At 39.6% G+C, this 16,075-nt stretch overlaps 1 protein-coding gene across 1 annotated transcript in view; it reads right to left on the bottom strand.

Annotated features, from left to right (window-relative positions):
• LOC124622788 (1-phosphatidylinositol 4,5-bisphosphate phosphodiesterase-like) overlaps positions 1 to 16,075 on the bottom strand; it is a 493,523-nt gene that overhangs the window by 296,927 nt on the left and 180,521 nt on the right. The window contains exon 8 of the mRNA XM_047148581.1: positions 8,062 to 8,272. Within this exon, the coding sequence (XP_047004537.1) occupies positions 8,062 to 8,272 (211 nt within the window). The remainder of the gene's footprint in view (positions 1 to 8,061; positions 8,273 to 16,075) is intronic.

The following is a 16,075-nucleotide window of genomic DNA, read 5'->3' as shown; positions in this document are numbered from 1 at the left end:
TTTGTTTAGAATGCAAACATTTGTTTATGTGATTCTTTTCTGTAGTTGCAGGTAATCAGAGGCTTCATTATCATTGCAATATATTATGACCAGCTAATGAAGTCACAGATATTCTGAATTAAGGAGAGATATTTTTACAATAAAAGAAAATATTTCCATATGATCTTAGTTACATCATATTATAAAGAAAGAGAGATCAATTTCTCTCATACCAATATTAGGAGAAAAAAATTAACATCAAATTAAATTACCAATACTCTGAAGCAGTTGAGGGTTATCTCTGACTACATACTCAAAGATATAATTCATTTGTCGCAGTTGAATTTATTGCAGTACACAAAAGAGAGAAATTTTCACATATTTCATTACGAAGACTTTTTTCAAAGTTTTTCTCATAAGTAAATGTTTGCCTATAAAAGTGCTGCCTCTTAGTATTAGTCTGAGTTGAGCCGATTTGTTAACTGTTCATTAGTCTTGAGAAGGACCTGTAATAATTGACTTGTTAACCTAAGTTGTTTAAGCCTGCATTGTGTATTGTAAAGTACAGCATGTTTATATGTTTATATGTTTTGAGCCTAAGTCTCACTTCCTTACAAGAAACAATCTATATTCATGATAAGAGAGTAGGATTGTGTAGCAGTGTTTTACTTTTCAGCATTCAATAACAAACTGTTAGAACTCTCAACAATCCTGGAACCTAACAAGAAAAGTAAGGGATAAAAATTTATGAAATCTTCTATTATAATCACTGTACATATTTCTGGTGTGCTTGACGGAAGATGAAATAGAGTAGTAGCGAATCAGGAAGCTAGTAAAACACAGTGTAGCATATTGTACCGTGGCTTACTTTGTTGCAACATCTTAAACATAAACAGGACTCTGGTTTACGCACCAACATAGTACATCACCCATCACCACATATGGGAGGGCACTGAGCAGGAACATATGGACCCAATCAACATCTGAGCATCATGATGTGCAGAGCACCAGCTTACAGTGACTTATTCCATTAGTTGTGGAAATACTCAACAGTGCAGCATTTGTCAAGGACATAAATCACTCACAGATTAGGAAGATCTGTTCTGTCAGCAGCAAATACTCATCCATACACTTCTTGTATTGTTTGGTACAGTCTCCAGAGCGTTTACAACTATGCTGGAATACATAACTCCGTTGGAATACACATACTGAATTCCTGTCAAAGAAACCAAGCAGCTTTGCATTTTCAATGCAAATACTAGCAAATTCTACTGACATGAGTACACAAAAATAGCATACCATAGATATTTTGAATCTGTCATTACATACAGTACAAATTTCTGGACCAGCATATCTTGAACATTGAAACTGATGTACCTTCACTCACGGTGCACATGATCTCAGAGATCGCACGTCTATACAGTTCACAGGTCCGCTTATAAAGTCCACCTGGGTTGGTGCCCCGGTGTGCTCTGGTGAGTCGCCAAAGAAACAGTATTATTTAAGTTATCACAAACGAGTGCTTGGCCTGTTTTATAACCAGTATTACAGTTGTCCATTCAATGTGTTCAGTGCTACGCACACCCTGTACTTCATTGTATCTTGTGTGTTCCTCCATAAAGTAAGACATTAGATAAATCACATTTGTTCTTGCTATAGCAAACTTGGCGATAAGTAAGGGTTATGTTTTCTCCATGTGTTACTGTCAGTGTTAAATCACCTGATGAATGTCTTAATGGAAGAAATATCCCAACATCTCATTGCCAAGCAGCAAGCTTTTTCAGAACAACAGCAGGCTGTCGCCACCACTCTAAACCAAGTGGCATCCGCATGTTCGCACCAGGTTACTATCCCATCAGTGCAACTGTCACTCTTTCCACCAGATGATGAACCAGCTGAAGATTGGGACTCCTACAAGACACAGTTACACCAACATTTCCAGGTTTTTCACATGGATGATGTAAACTAATGTAGGGCCTTCTATCTTTTTTCGTTGTCACTGCATAAGTATCAATTGTCATGCAAACTTGCACTTCTGCAAGAGCCGGCCAGCTTATAATTTGATGAATTGTGCAAGCTTCTCTAACCTATTACTGAGACAGAACACATTTTATTGCAATGCATGTAGAATTTTACAATTGTCAGAAATGTAGAAAACAATCTTATGAAGCCTGGGCTCTAAAATTACATGGTTAAGCTGCCGTCATAAATTTTTCACTAGTACTCATCACAAATCATATGCTGATCACATAGTTCATGATTTGTTATTTGTCTGGCCCTGGAAAGGGAAGGCCACAAAAAAAGCTTTACAGTGCAAGAATATGACACTTACAGATGTGCTCAATATAGCACAGTCCTTTGAAGTGTCATGGATCACAGGCAATGAAATTTCTTAATGGGAGGGGGGGAGGGGGGGAGGGGGGAGGGGGGGATGGGGGGAGGGGGGGAGGGGGGTAGGGGGGGGAGTTATCGGAAGTTGCTCAATCAACCCCTCTTAGGCACACTACAAGTGTTCAGGATGATGGGACTGCCGTTGCAGCAGTACAACCTTCAACCCAGCGCTGCATGGGGCAGCATCAGTTATGGCCACAGCAGTAACAGGCCGTGTCACAGCATTGGCCGCGTGTCCCTTTTCCGTCTTGCCCATACTTCCTCATCCAACATGAGCATGCTGTGTACCCTAAGCATTGGGCAGTTTGCAACACGTATCGAAAGAAAGGCTACATTGCCTTGGTGTGTAGCTCCTCTTCGAACGAGGTGGACACAGTAGTACTGACGGATATATACAGTATCTCTATAATGACTGTTCACCCGAACAAATTGTTTATTGACTTGCATGTGTTTAATAAACCACTAAAATGCAAGTGGACACATGATCTGCATTGACTTTAGTAAACACACAAATGTATGTGGACTTGGGCTCCCTCTCCTCACACAAGTTTCATCAAAGTTTGTAAGGTACAATAAACAGCAGATTGTGATCCTATGTCAGTTCTCCACTCCTGTCTATTACAAATCTGTTGTTCACCCTCTCACCTTCCTTGGTGTGGATCATTCCCTTACTGCAAACCTGTTTGGATCAGATGCATTTAACACTTTTGGTGTCTTCATTGCCACTGAGGTAAATTTAGTGTCAGATCAAGTTCTGTGTCAGCAACTGGAATCCCTCTGCTCTGAGTTTTCATCTCTGTTTTCCCCTTGGCTCAGTTGTGGTACTGAATGTCAGGCCCACATTACCATGAAAGAGTCTACCTGCCCTCATTTTTTCTGGGCACGGCAGGTGCCTTTCACACTGCATGACTCTGTCAAGGCCGAATTAGACTGTCTGATGTTGCTAACTGTCACTTGGCCTGCTTCTTCCAGTGAATGGGCTTTGCCACAGGCCGGTGTTAAGATGCTGATGGGTAAACTTTGCCCCTGCGGCAACTTCAGTGTCACTGTTAACGTACAGTCAGTTATAGATACATACCCTTTGCCCCATTGGGATGAGTTGCACACAAAAATTGTCAGGTGCCCACTACTTTCCAACACTGATCGGTCAGAAGCATGCCTCTAGCTCCCCTTGCATGAGGCCGCTAGGCACCTTCTCATTGTCAATACACCTTTCAGCCAATACCAATATCAATGCTTGCCTTTTGATGTCACTAGCATGCCCATGGAGTTTTTTAGAACAGCTGACAGCCTCTGTACCTAGCTGCATCAATTACCTTGATGATATTGTTGTTTTGGATTCTTCCACAGACCACCACCTTAGCAACCTCCCAATTGTTGTTTTCTGTTTTGCAGTCTATGGGTCTCATGTGCAACCTTATCAAATCTCAATTTTTTCTGCTGTCAATTGAGTGCCTAGGTTTTGAGGTTTCTCACACAGGAGTCAGCTCTGTTGATGCAATTGCCGCTTGACCGCTGCTGACCTCTGTTAAGGAATTGCAGGCATTTCTAGGTAAAGTTGTACTACCACAAGTTTTTACTGGATGCATTCACTGTTGCTCAGCCACTGCATGCACTGTTGTGTAAAAATATGCCTTTTTTCTGGTCCCCCTCTTGTGACTGCGTGTTCATTTTGCTTAAATCTAAGCTTCAATCTGCCCCATGCCTGGCCACTTTCCAGCCAAATCAGTACCTTGTGTTGGCTACAGATGTCACTCATCACATTCTTGGTGCAGAGTTAGTGCACAAATACACAGACAGATCTGAATGACCCATTTCTTACACTTCCAAGACTCGTTAACTCCTGCAGTATTCTCAGAATGAAAAGGGGGAGTCAGCAGTTGTGTTTGCCCTTAAGAATTTCACGTCTCCTTATATGATTCGAAGTTCCATTTAATCGCGGACCGCAAGCCATTGGTTGCTCTTTTCAACTCTTTGGCTTCTGTGCCAGACATGGCAGCACATCGTTTGCAGTGGTGAGCTCTCTTCCTCTCCCATTATCATTATCAGATCCATTACCAGCCAGCAGCGCAACACTCCAACGCCGATGCCTTATCTTGCCTTCTGATTGGTCCAGACTTGGCATTCAATCAAGATGAGTTGCTTCGTTTCTATTCAGATATTGAGAAGCAGAATGCAATCAATGGTTTTCCAATCACTAGTGCCATGGCAGTGTCAGCTGTCACCATGGATCCTGTACTTACTTGGGACCTCTCTTTTGTACAGCACAACTGACCAGAGAAACATCCGGTCCACACCTTGGATTCCTTGTGTAATTACTTCTCCCTCCAGCACCACCTTTCTGTGTATGAGGCGTCTTTTGTTAGTTATTGAGGACACTGCTCCTGGCTTGTGATCCCTACTTCCTTGTGCTGTAATGTACTGCAGCTCCTGCATTTTGGTCGTTGGGGGCCTCTCACACCAAAGCTTTGCCCCGCCAACTTGTGTATTGGCTGGGCATACATGGGGACATTGTGTAGCTTATCGCCACTTGCACTCACTGTGTTAAGCAACAGGCAGGTCCACAGGCATATTTTCCTCCCTGGCCAACACCACAGCACCCATGGGAGTGTCTACAAGAAAATTTTGCTGCACTCTTCCTAAATCAGTATTGGCTCACTGAGGACACCTCTTCCAAGTTTCCCTATGTGGTACATTGTACGTTCATACCCACAGTGGCCACTATTTCGACCCTGTCTAAGATTTCTGCAACTGAGGGACTTGCGTATACTGTGGTTACTGATACTAGCCCACAGTTTGTTTCTTGAGAATTTGTATCTTTTTCAGGCTAGTGGTAGACTGTCCATTTGATTTCCTACCATTTCACTCCTTTGGGGGACAAGAGCCCATCAGAACTGCTACATGGACACCAACTATGAACCCTCCATCACCTGCAGCATCTGATGCCATGTCTGCTGGCACTGCTAGCTCTGTGACAATTCCAGCCAGGTGCACCTGTCTAGGCTGGTGGTTTGAGTGTCACAGGGGCCAGCACCTCTGCGTCATCTGCACTCCTGACAGGCAGACCTCCTGTCACTTCGCACAGCACGGTCTGTTCCAAACAGCCCATCACCTACCCCGCCCCATTGTCACAGATGCCTGTTCCTGCGTCGCTGACAGTGCGGTTTGCATTGTAACAGGTGTCACTGCTTGGCAGGTTGCTGTATGTGGTATCTGCCTCCACCGTAACTCCTGGACTGCTGTCGCCAGTGCAGACCCTGATGCACCTGATGCTGCACTCGCTGCCGCCTCCATTTCTGGGTCCTGTACAGCTGTCATCTCCAACAGTCTCTGACCTCGAGGAGGATGTCGCTATGGAGACGCCATCACTGGTCCTGCCCTATGGCCTCTGACGCTCCCTCATCACTTCCACACCTACTCATTACTGCCTGCCGGGTTGCTTTTTCTGTGCCATGTATTTCTCTGTGCCTAGTGTCTTTATGTATGTATGTGATTTTATCACCCCTGAAAGGGAGTAGATATGTATCTTCACTCACAACGCATACAATTTCAGAGATTGTGCATCCATACTATTCACATGCCACATTATGTTCTCTGGTCAGCTGGCAAGAAACATATTACTGTTGCCCAGACAATGTGTTCAATGCTATACACAACATGGACTTCATTGTGTCCCACATGTTTCTCTTATAAAGTACAAGGGCTATTCAGAAAGTAAGGTCCGATGGGGTACAAAATGGAAACCACAGAGAAAATCCAATGAAGTTTTTTCACAGATGTTTTGGGCTGTCTCTAGTATGCCCATCGATCACATCACGTCACTCTTTTCGGTTCTGAGTGCACAGTGAGCATGTACAGATACTTAGAACAATGGTGTCTCCTGCAAGTATGAAGCCCTAATATTAGACTTCGCTGAGATTATGCAGCCCACACAACATAACTGTCATACCTTTCCCTTGGCATGAAAATTCTCGGCCGCACTCTGAAGGTGCAATGGAGATGCTCCTGCAGCATTTTCCATGCGATGTGTATGATCATCCCCAACAGAACCCGTAACTGACTCTCCCTCAGTTTTGTCTCTGCTCACATGAAAAGCTAGCTATGAAAACAATGTACTGGCGCAGACAGTGAGCTGTAGACCAGTGTGGAGAATTGCCAGGAAGCACAGGCGGCTTCCTTCTATGACAAGGGTATTGGAAAGTTGGTACAATGCTATGACAATGTCTAAATCGGAGTGGCAACAATGTAGAGAAGTACCTGGAAGGTGCAGCTAACTGTAGCAAATAAAACATTTCTGATTTTCACAGCAGTTTCCATTTTTTGACCGATCAGACCTTACTTTCCAGACAGGACTCGTACCATGTTCCATAAATTGCATTTGCTATTACTAAAGCACAAACTGCAGAAGAAAATTATCAGATAAACTTTTACTGCAGAGCAAAGAGAATCTTATCACTCATTATTTTGGGAAATTCGAATCTTAACTGTTTATGAAATTAAAATCTTCCAACAAAGCAGACAAAAAATTATTTGAGAACTGTTTTAACCACACATACAACATGAGAAACAAAAATAATTTTATACTACCCACTCACCAAGTGAAATTATATGCAGCAACTCCACAATACATGGGAATGACAACACATAACAAGTTAATGGGCAAAAACATATTTAACACAAAATCAGAGGTTCTAGAAACAAGGCTACAGAAGATTCTGTGGGAGAAATGCTGCTATTCATTATAAGAATTCATAGAGGATGACATAATTTGAGCACAGGGTAACTAAGAGCTACATATTTTTACTGTATGTATATATAACAAAATTAATATTATTATTATGCTGTTTGTTAACATCAGCTGTTCTACATTTATGGTGAAATTTTACCACAATTTAGATCAGTCTCATGTACCTGAATCAAACGATTTAGCTTATGTATGTTATGAAATAATAAATCACAATCCACAACTCACAATTCAATGCACAATAACACAATTCACCAGAATGGCTCCCCACTCAGCACATACAGAGTACGATGGGAGGTCATCTGGTACAGTCTGAATTACTGGCAAGATTGAGTCAACAGGCAGAAGAACTGAGGAGAGCAATCTCTGTGATTATCTCTACATAAAGTTGCAGTCTCTATTACATGATGAATTAATATATGAGACAGATGTAAGACACTGGACTCGTATTTGCAAGGAAGGCAGTTGAAATTCCTGTTTGGCCACCAAGTTCCCTCAAAAGGGTACAACTGATTACTTTCACCACTGTTCCCCCAATCTGCACACATGCTTCATCTACAATGACCTTTTTGTTGACAGACATTAAAACCTTAATCTTCCTCCCTTCCTTCTGTGAATGTTGATCAGTTAAATTACTGCTAAAATGCAGTTGTGTAGGCCACAAATTGCAAATGTGATAATTACTGGGTTGATGTGCTCCTTTGGATTCTTTTTCACAGTTTGCACTAATACAGCTGAAACATTTGTACTAAAGCTAAACTTTTACAAAATTATAAACTGCCCAAGGCAATTTAAAATATGTGCTCACACAATGTTCCGTCGTGGAAATAAAGCATAAACAAGTTACACATAGATGCTGAACCATATATTTAACTAAAGCTTTCAAATCAAACTATACACTGTGACTGAAACAAATTGTGCAACAGTTCTCTGTGAAATTACCCTACCTGCAACCAGCAAGCAGCACTTGGCGGTACATTTCCACAGAGGATTTGCCACAAAACTGGAAGCCGGTCAGGTATGTGTTGTGGGAGCTGTTAATGTAGTAATGCGACAATGGCTGGTCCATGTCCATGTACAAGTCCAGTCGGTCCAAGTAGACAGGTGCATTCTCATCTGACATCAAGTACTGGATCAAGCCATCTTTTGATAATTTGTCTGTGATAAAATGGAAGTAACAATAGTGTATTCAATCAACCTCAATGTAACTACAAACTATATTTAAGCAGGTGAAAATGCAATCTGCTTACCAACAGTGAAAATTGAAACAAATAATTTGGGACACATCACAACAAGGCACAGTATGAGCAACTGCAATTTTAATAATAATTCACACCGTGGCCAGATCCTTTAAATTACTTTCAGTTGTGGCATTACTGCCTTCAAATGGTAAAGCTCATTATCAGATGGCACATATTACAACTACATTAAATGCTCGTGCCCTACAACATGTAACATCACATATATTCCAAAATTGAACTGTGGTACGCTTTCATTTTCTAGCACACTACATGATAAGAACATTCAATTCACTACCTGATCCACTAATATTTCTTGTGTAATATTATTTTTCACTTTACATTTATATGGGTGTCAGCATGTTGCTTGTTTGTGTAACAATGTGAATGAGTTCTTTTTCATTCAAATATTGTAATTCCAAAATTATAAAACACTTCTTTTTGGAAAAAACATCAACATTAATTATACTATTATTATTTTATTACTATTATTTTCATTAGTATTAACAGAAAATCACTGATTTCACAACAAAGTTATTTCTTATCTGTAACCACTAACGTTAATGTCAAATAGCATCTTTGTTTATCTTAAGCTGTTTTAGTGGGAACGTGTTGTACAGAGAGGAGAATTGTAATCTGATGTGTGTGGACACCAGATATGTTTTATTGTGATGATTGAATTGAAGAAATATTGATTAACATATAGAAGACTGAAACTAAATTCCTGTAACTTTCATTTATAGTTGTACAAAACACTCTTACAAAAAGCAAGTAACATCACAGCTCAAGACTAACAGTGCCAATTACATGAAAAACTGGTAATGGACAATGATGAAAAGTTAAGCAATATACACATGATCAATTTCAGTCTTAATTTTTTTTTTAAATTCTGAAACCGATTGACTTCATGCTTCTCAACATATTGAAAATCTTTCACATGAACCAGTTTACTGCAGAAGTGAGGTTTGTTAAACATTATTTTAATTCCAACATTGTCATTGTTAAAAGGGATTAGATTAGAATATTAATCCAGCTCCAAACTCAGACTTAACAGACACAGCTCAGATGATAGCTGAGATGGTCTAAAAGTGGTTCACAGTTAACTACATATGTTTAAACTCACAAAAACTCATATTATGCAATATCAAATGAGCAAAAATGACCTGTTAACACCAAAACTAGATGTTAACAATCATACACTGAGAAGCAGATCGTGTAAAATTCCTTGGGGTCCAATTGGGTAACCCAGACAAACTAATCAAGAAGCTGAGTTCAGTGTTTGTTCACCTTAGAAACATCTCTCTTTGTGTTGACCTAGTGATAAGACTCTTGCTTTGTTTTGGATATTTTCACTCCTTTGATGTCAAATGGAGTTATTTCCTGGGCAATGCACCTAAAGTAAATAAATTATTTGTTCATCAGATACTACATATATGAACGTTTTCCTTACAATTCTTTCTCCCTGAGAAAAACACATTTTTATATAGGTTTTCTGAATTAATACTAAGAAAAATCAATACTGTTAAATTTGATCACTTCAAGCAAACACATAATAAATAAATTTATACACTCCACTGAAATCATGAATGTGTATGACACAGTGTCACTCATCTTTATAACTTGATAAAGTGTCTGCACCATGCGGCATTGGTGACACTTAATTCTACTATTTTTGTAGTCAGAGGGTATAAGAAGTATAGCCCACACTGAAATCAACACTGTGTATGACACATTGTCACAGTATTGTCACTCAGAGAATATGTCTACACACCACTTTGTTGGGAAAACCCAGCTAGCCTTTACTTAAATGCTGTTCAACAACAGGGAGGTATATTAGAGGAACAAATCGCAGACACAAGGCTTTTTATTTTTGTAGTTATTAAGTAACGTTGTGTGATGTGTTGACTCACACTGAGTAATGCATTTTAAGGGTAATTTTGTCACACCTAAAAAGAAATCATCAAAATCTCATCCTTTCTGAAAGTGAGTTGTGGAAGACTCCAATTTCACATCTGCTGGCTCAGTAATTTTTTGCCATGGCTGTAAAAACCACATAAATAAACACAGGTTACTTTTGTCCTTTGTTTTATCTCCCAGGCTTCTTCCTAGTCTTTATCCCTCAGGTTTTCAAATGGAAATTTAAGATTAGTTTACTGACATGCGCATACAATTTAATTGAAGCTGACATATTACATGACCACGTTCTTATTGTTTAGTTACCGGTACTGCCATCTTCTTAGTATTCTTTTTTTGTTGTTTTTTTTTAATTTTGGATAATCCACAATATAAAGTCACTTGTCCTTTACCACAAAGATTCTGCAGCTCACATTATGAGTGACACTAAGAAAAAGAACAAATGACAGAATCAACTGCTTATTTCCTCTATGACAAGTAGTGCAATGGACAGGTTTAATCTAGATTTTTGCACGTATTTAGTGTTGCTTGATATGCCACAGAATGTGCTACTGAACCCCACTTTTAAGGGCTTCTTGGAGAGTATCAGTGGCCACATTATACGAGTTGACAATGGGCAAACATCATTTGAAATACATGTATGAGAAGTTTATTGCTGATATTAAAACAGACATTGGTGACCACAATATTTGGCTTTCAGTCAAGGAGATGACTGACAGTTCTGTAGAATTGTGGCCAATGTTGTGGTTGGGAAATTAAGAGTCAATGGCACCAGGAAAACAACTCTCTGTGTAAAGTGTTGGAGAAGACAAATCACAGTACTGTAGCCCAGATGTCAGGGATGCCCTACACATCATATGACCAGGAAAAGATAAAGATGAAAAATTTTTGCTGTTTGTGACAGGCTGTACTGCTCATATGATAAAAATGAATACAACAGTCAAAATACTCTGTGACACTATGATCAACTGCACCTTGCTTTCCCATGGCCTACACTATCTAGCACAGAAAGTCAGAAATAATTCTCCTGAGGTTAATAGTATCATTTGCTTGTTAAGAAAGAAGAAAGTATTTCTTGAAGAGCCTATCCATGTTCAGTCCTTTAAGGAGGTATCTACAAACATCCTCCCCCTACTGCACCTGAACCCATACTTACGCGATAGTGCACATGGCTCTTGGCAGCTTTATATTATGCCAAACTCTATCAAAAGGTCAAGAGGTAGAAGAAACATTTCAGTCTAACAAAAACAGACACCATCCGAACAGACCCTGAAGGTTCAACGGTACTGACCGGCCACCATGTCGACCTCACCAGATGCAGATCCTGGGGTGCATGCAGTCAGCACACCACTCTTCCAGTCGTAGTCATTTTTCGTGACCAGTGCCACTGCTTCTCAATCAAGTAGCTCTTCAATTGGAGCCACAAGGTCTGAAAACACTCCACTTGCCAACAGCACTCGGTAGATCTGGAGAGTTACCCATCCAAGTGCTAGCCAAGATTGACAGTGCTTAACTCTGGTGATATAACAAGAGCCAGTGTTACCACTGAGGCAAGGCCATTGGCCTGTTTGGCTCTAATGAATAAGCTTTCATTGTAAAAGCCAATATGGGCCTAAGGAATAACAAATATTTTGCATCACTGGCATTTTTATGAGCTCACTTCCAGCATCTGCCTGTTGCAATTCAAAGTCTGCTTCTCTACCACTGAAAGATGCTATAAATGTGACTTGGAAGTGCAGGTGTATCTGGAGGAAATATCTGGTTCAGTGGGTACACCTTGCTTCACTAAATTAAGGAATATTGTTATGAGGAATCCCAGATATGAAGAAGTTGTCTGCCATCATCCAAGGGATGATGTTCAAAGGTGGATTGTGTTTGATATCACGAGCAACTGCCTAAATGAAATATGTACCATTGACCTCTTGTGTTGTAGAGAGATCTTTCTAGGGCTACAAAAATGTTCTGAGAGACAAGAGAAAAAGTTTCAATTTATAAAACTTAGAAATGTGGTTAATTGTGTATGTAATACCAAAATATAACATAAAATTTATTGTTAACTGTAATGTTAGGCCACATAGGTGCAAATCTTAAGTGTTTATTTTAATGTGAGTGATGCAGGAAAAGAATTTTTTAGTAGAAGACCTATCACTAAAATATTATTAAAAAAATAATTATGGCACTGGTAAATATCACAATTTTTTATGCATTTCTCTTGCGCCAATATAAGAATAGTTAATGTTTATTCTCCACAAAGAACAAGAATAAATGTGTCAAAATTATAATAAACATTTTTATATTAATATTTGGCTTCATTATATTTTTCATTAACAGACTACAAAAAGCTAAAATAGTTTGTCTAAATCTAAAAAGGACTATTCCAAGAAAATAAAAGGTTGAAATACATTTCATAAAAACCTAAAAATGTGGGCCACAGTCATTACTTATGATCAGTTATCACTAGGAAAATTTTGCAGACTAGGTCAAGTTCAACTGCAGCCATCAGTTCACTACAAAGTAGTGGATTTTATTTCATGCAAACACAAGCTGAAAAGAAATAAAAAATAAAGAAGTTTTTGCTAACTCCTTCACAGCTGAAGTTCAAAATAATTTGTTTGCTCTGTACAAGGAGAACAAGAAATAAAAATTGTTGATAAAATTAAACAATGGAAACTTCAGGTAGGTACATCAACAACATAGGAAAAGCTAGAGTGCTACCTACCACAAAAAAGGCACATTAAGTCACAGGCAGGCATAATTAGAAGATACTTACATACAGCTTTGGCAGCTCAGCCCAGAATCAATAGTTGATATATTTAAACATTTAGATGAAATTGTAACTTACAATTAAAATGAGAAACCGTCAAGGCAAAATAGAATTAAGAAAATTGAACAGAGCAAGTTACATTAGAAAAAAAACATACAACAAAAAAGGCTATCCATAGATACAAAATTAAAACATTATAAAACAGTTACAATGCCAGAAATAACTTACACAGCTAAATACACATTCAGAACAACTACTACAGCAGAAATTGACAAAATACTGAAGACAGAAAGAAGAAGAATTAGGATATGCATAAACAAACTTATCAAGTAAATGAGCACTGAAGAATAACTTCACATATAATACAATACTATATATGAAAATAGAACCACTAATGAGTATAATCAGGAAGAAATATATCTCACTCTTTTGACATCTTATGAAAATACCAGAAAACAGTATTAGTAAGAAAATAGTAGAAAAATTGAGGAATAGTAAGAGCAACATTAAATGGATCACAGAGATTATGAAAGATATATAAGAACTCCAAATTGCAGTTGGTGATCTAAAAAACAAAACAGAGAAAAACCTGAATACTGAAAGACACATAAACCAGACTACAAACCAAGGTCAATAAAAGGGCTACAGGAAGAGTGATCTCAGGTGGAGTAAGAAAGAGAATATGTGAAATAAAGAAGAAGAATTGGGCACACAGAAGAGGAAAACATCCTTCATGTAATAATAAATTATATTCGCTGAACTACTGAATTGTCTTATTGGATTATTATTGAACTGTCTCATATTATTGAATAACAATAACTTGTATAAACGTTTGTGTAACTGATTTGAGTGGTCCAATGAAGGTCACAAAATAAAAACTAAAAAATACATAAAATAATAAGGAGACTATCGGCAATGTAAGTAATGAGTGCAGATAATAAGTAAGAATTCTTGGAGATTACATAAAATTGCTCGAAATTTAAACTCTGCAATTTTTTAATCATTTTAGGTATTTATAATGTTTTTTTGACATACTAATTTCGGAATTCTAAGGATTTCCTCTAAAACATAAGGTTCTTCCACAGAGTAATGATGAAGATCCAGAAATTTACAATACAAATACATTTAAAAAAAACTTTCTAAAAAAGTGATAAAATAAGGCACTCTAACACCATAACGGAGTACTGTGTTCCTCAAATCTAAACTAAGGCATATATATTGATGTCTCTTGTTTCTCCCTTAAACCTCTGTTACGAGTTCTTCTGGGCACTGACCAAGGATATTCCCTGTGCGGCATCCAGCCGTAGCCAGTTATCATGCTAGCATACCATCAGTCCTGGTACCTACATTTGATTTGTTTGATGCCTTTATCAAACCATTCTCCCTGTTCCTTGATTGGTTGGTTTGGGGTATAAAGGGACCAAACTGCAGAGTCATCAGTCCCTTTTAACTTACACAAGCAAGGCTCAAGGTACAAAACACCCAAAGTACATTTGAGAAAGTAAAAGGGGGAAAGGAGTGGGAAACCACACCTAAAAAGAAAACAAATGGGATGAACAAAAAACAGGGAAAACATACACCACAAGGAAACGTAGAAGAAGGTATTAAAACCATAGAGCAGATGGTCTGGGCTGTCTGGTCACAATAATAAAAGAGGATGAGCCAGCCACTCTGCAACACATTAAAATGTCCACCCCATAAAGACAAGGTGAGATGAACACATGTAGGGAAAAGATGACCACCAAGACAAGCAAATGCAAAGACATTGTGACAGAGTTAAAATAGAGGGAGGGTGGCGGCCTCGATGAGAAGGCTAAATGCCCACCTTTAGCTGGTACGATAAAAACCCACCTCAAGAAATAAAAAGTAAAACTAAATCTACTGTTGAGGCATTGTCACCCAACACTGAAGGTAGGGTGCTGGTAAGGTTAAAAGTCCACCACAGAGGGGCTAAAAGTGGGCAGTCCAGCAAGATGTGGACAACAGTCAAATGTGAGGCACAGTGACACTGAAGTGGGTCCTTGCAAGGAAGGAGGTTGCCATGGGTTCGACACGCATGGCCAATGCAGAGCCAGCAGAGAACAACAGAGTCCTTTTGAGAGGCCCGCATGGAGGATTTTCACACATTCATAATCTCCTTAATGGCATGCAGTTTGTTGTGCGTATTGAGATTAAGCCATTCCATCTCCCAAAGCTGAAAAACCTTGCAGCATAATAGTGATCGTAGGTCAGTTAGGGGGATGGTACTCTCCAGAAGCGGTTTCCGTGTAGCCTGTTTCGCTGGCAAATTCATTTCCTGGGATTCCGAGTTGGTCTGGGGTCCACACAAACACCATGGCATGACTGGACCATTCCAGGGCTTAGATGGAGTCTTGGATGGTCACTACCAAAGGATGTCAGGGGTAACACCGGTAGATAGCTTGTAGGCTGCTCAAGGAGTCAGTACAGAGAAGAAATGACTCCCCAGGGCATGAGCGGATGCGCTCAAGAGCACGAGAAATGGGCACCAGCTATGCAGTGAAAACACTGCAGCCATCTGGCAAGGAGTCTGTTCAACATGTCCTCCATGAACATATGCATAGCCAACGTGAGCATCAGCCATCGAGGTGTCGGTGTAAACCACTTCATGGACCCGTTACATGTCAAGAATCGAGAGGAAGTGACAGCGGAGAGCCACGGGGTTAACTGAGTCCTTAGGACCATGTGAAAGTTCCAGGCGAAGCTTTGGTCTAGGTGTACACCATGGAGATGTACGTGAATGGACCTCGAGTATAGGTGGTAAAGGCAAGGACTCCACTTCAGACAGAAGAGATCAGATGTGAATTACAATCGTAAGCCCTGACCTGGGCCTCAGATGCAGGAGATGAAGTGATGTGAGTGGGAAAAGGAGACGGTAATTCAAATGCTCAGGAGAACTACGAATGTGCTAACCTTCAATGGAAGGACTCCGGCCTCCACCAGGACGTTGGTCATGGGACTCGTCCTAAAAGCTCCTGTTGCCAGGGAAATGCCGCAGTGATGCACTGGGTCGAGTAAACGCAATGC

The sequence above is a fragment of the Schistocerca americana genome, chromosome 7 (assembly GCF_021461395.2).
Source record: "Schistocerca americana isolate TAMUIC-IGC-003095 chromosome 7, iqSchAmer2.1, whole genome shotgun sequence".
Taxonomy (NCBI): domain Eukaryota; kingdom Metazoa; phylum Arthropoda; class Insecta; order Orthoptera; family Acrididae; genus Schistocerca; species Schistocerca americana.
The sequence above is the reverse complement of the archived record's forward strand: the minus strand, read 5'-3'. Positions and strand labels throughout refer to the sequence as shown.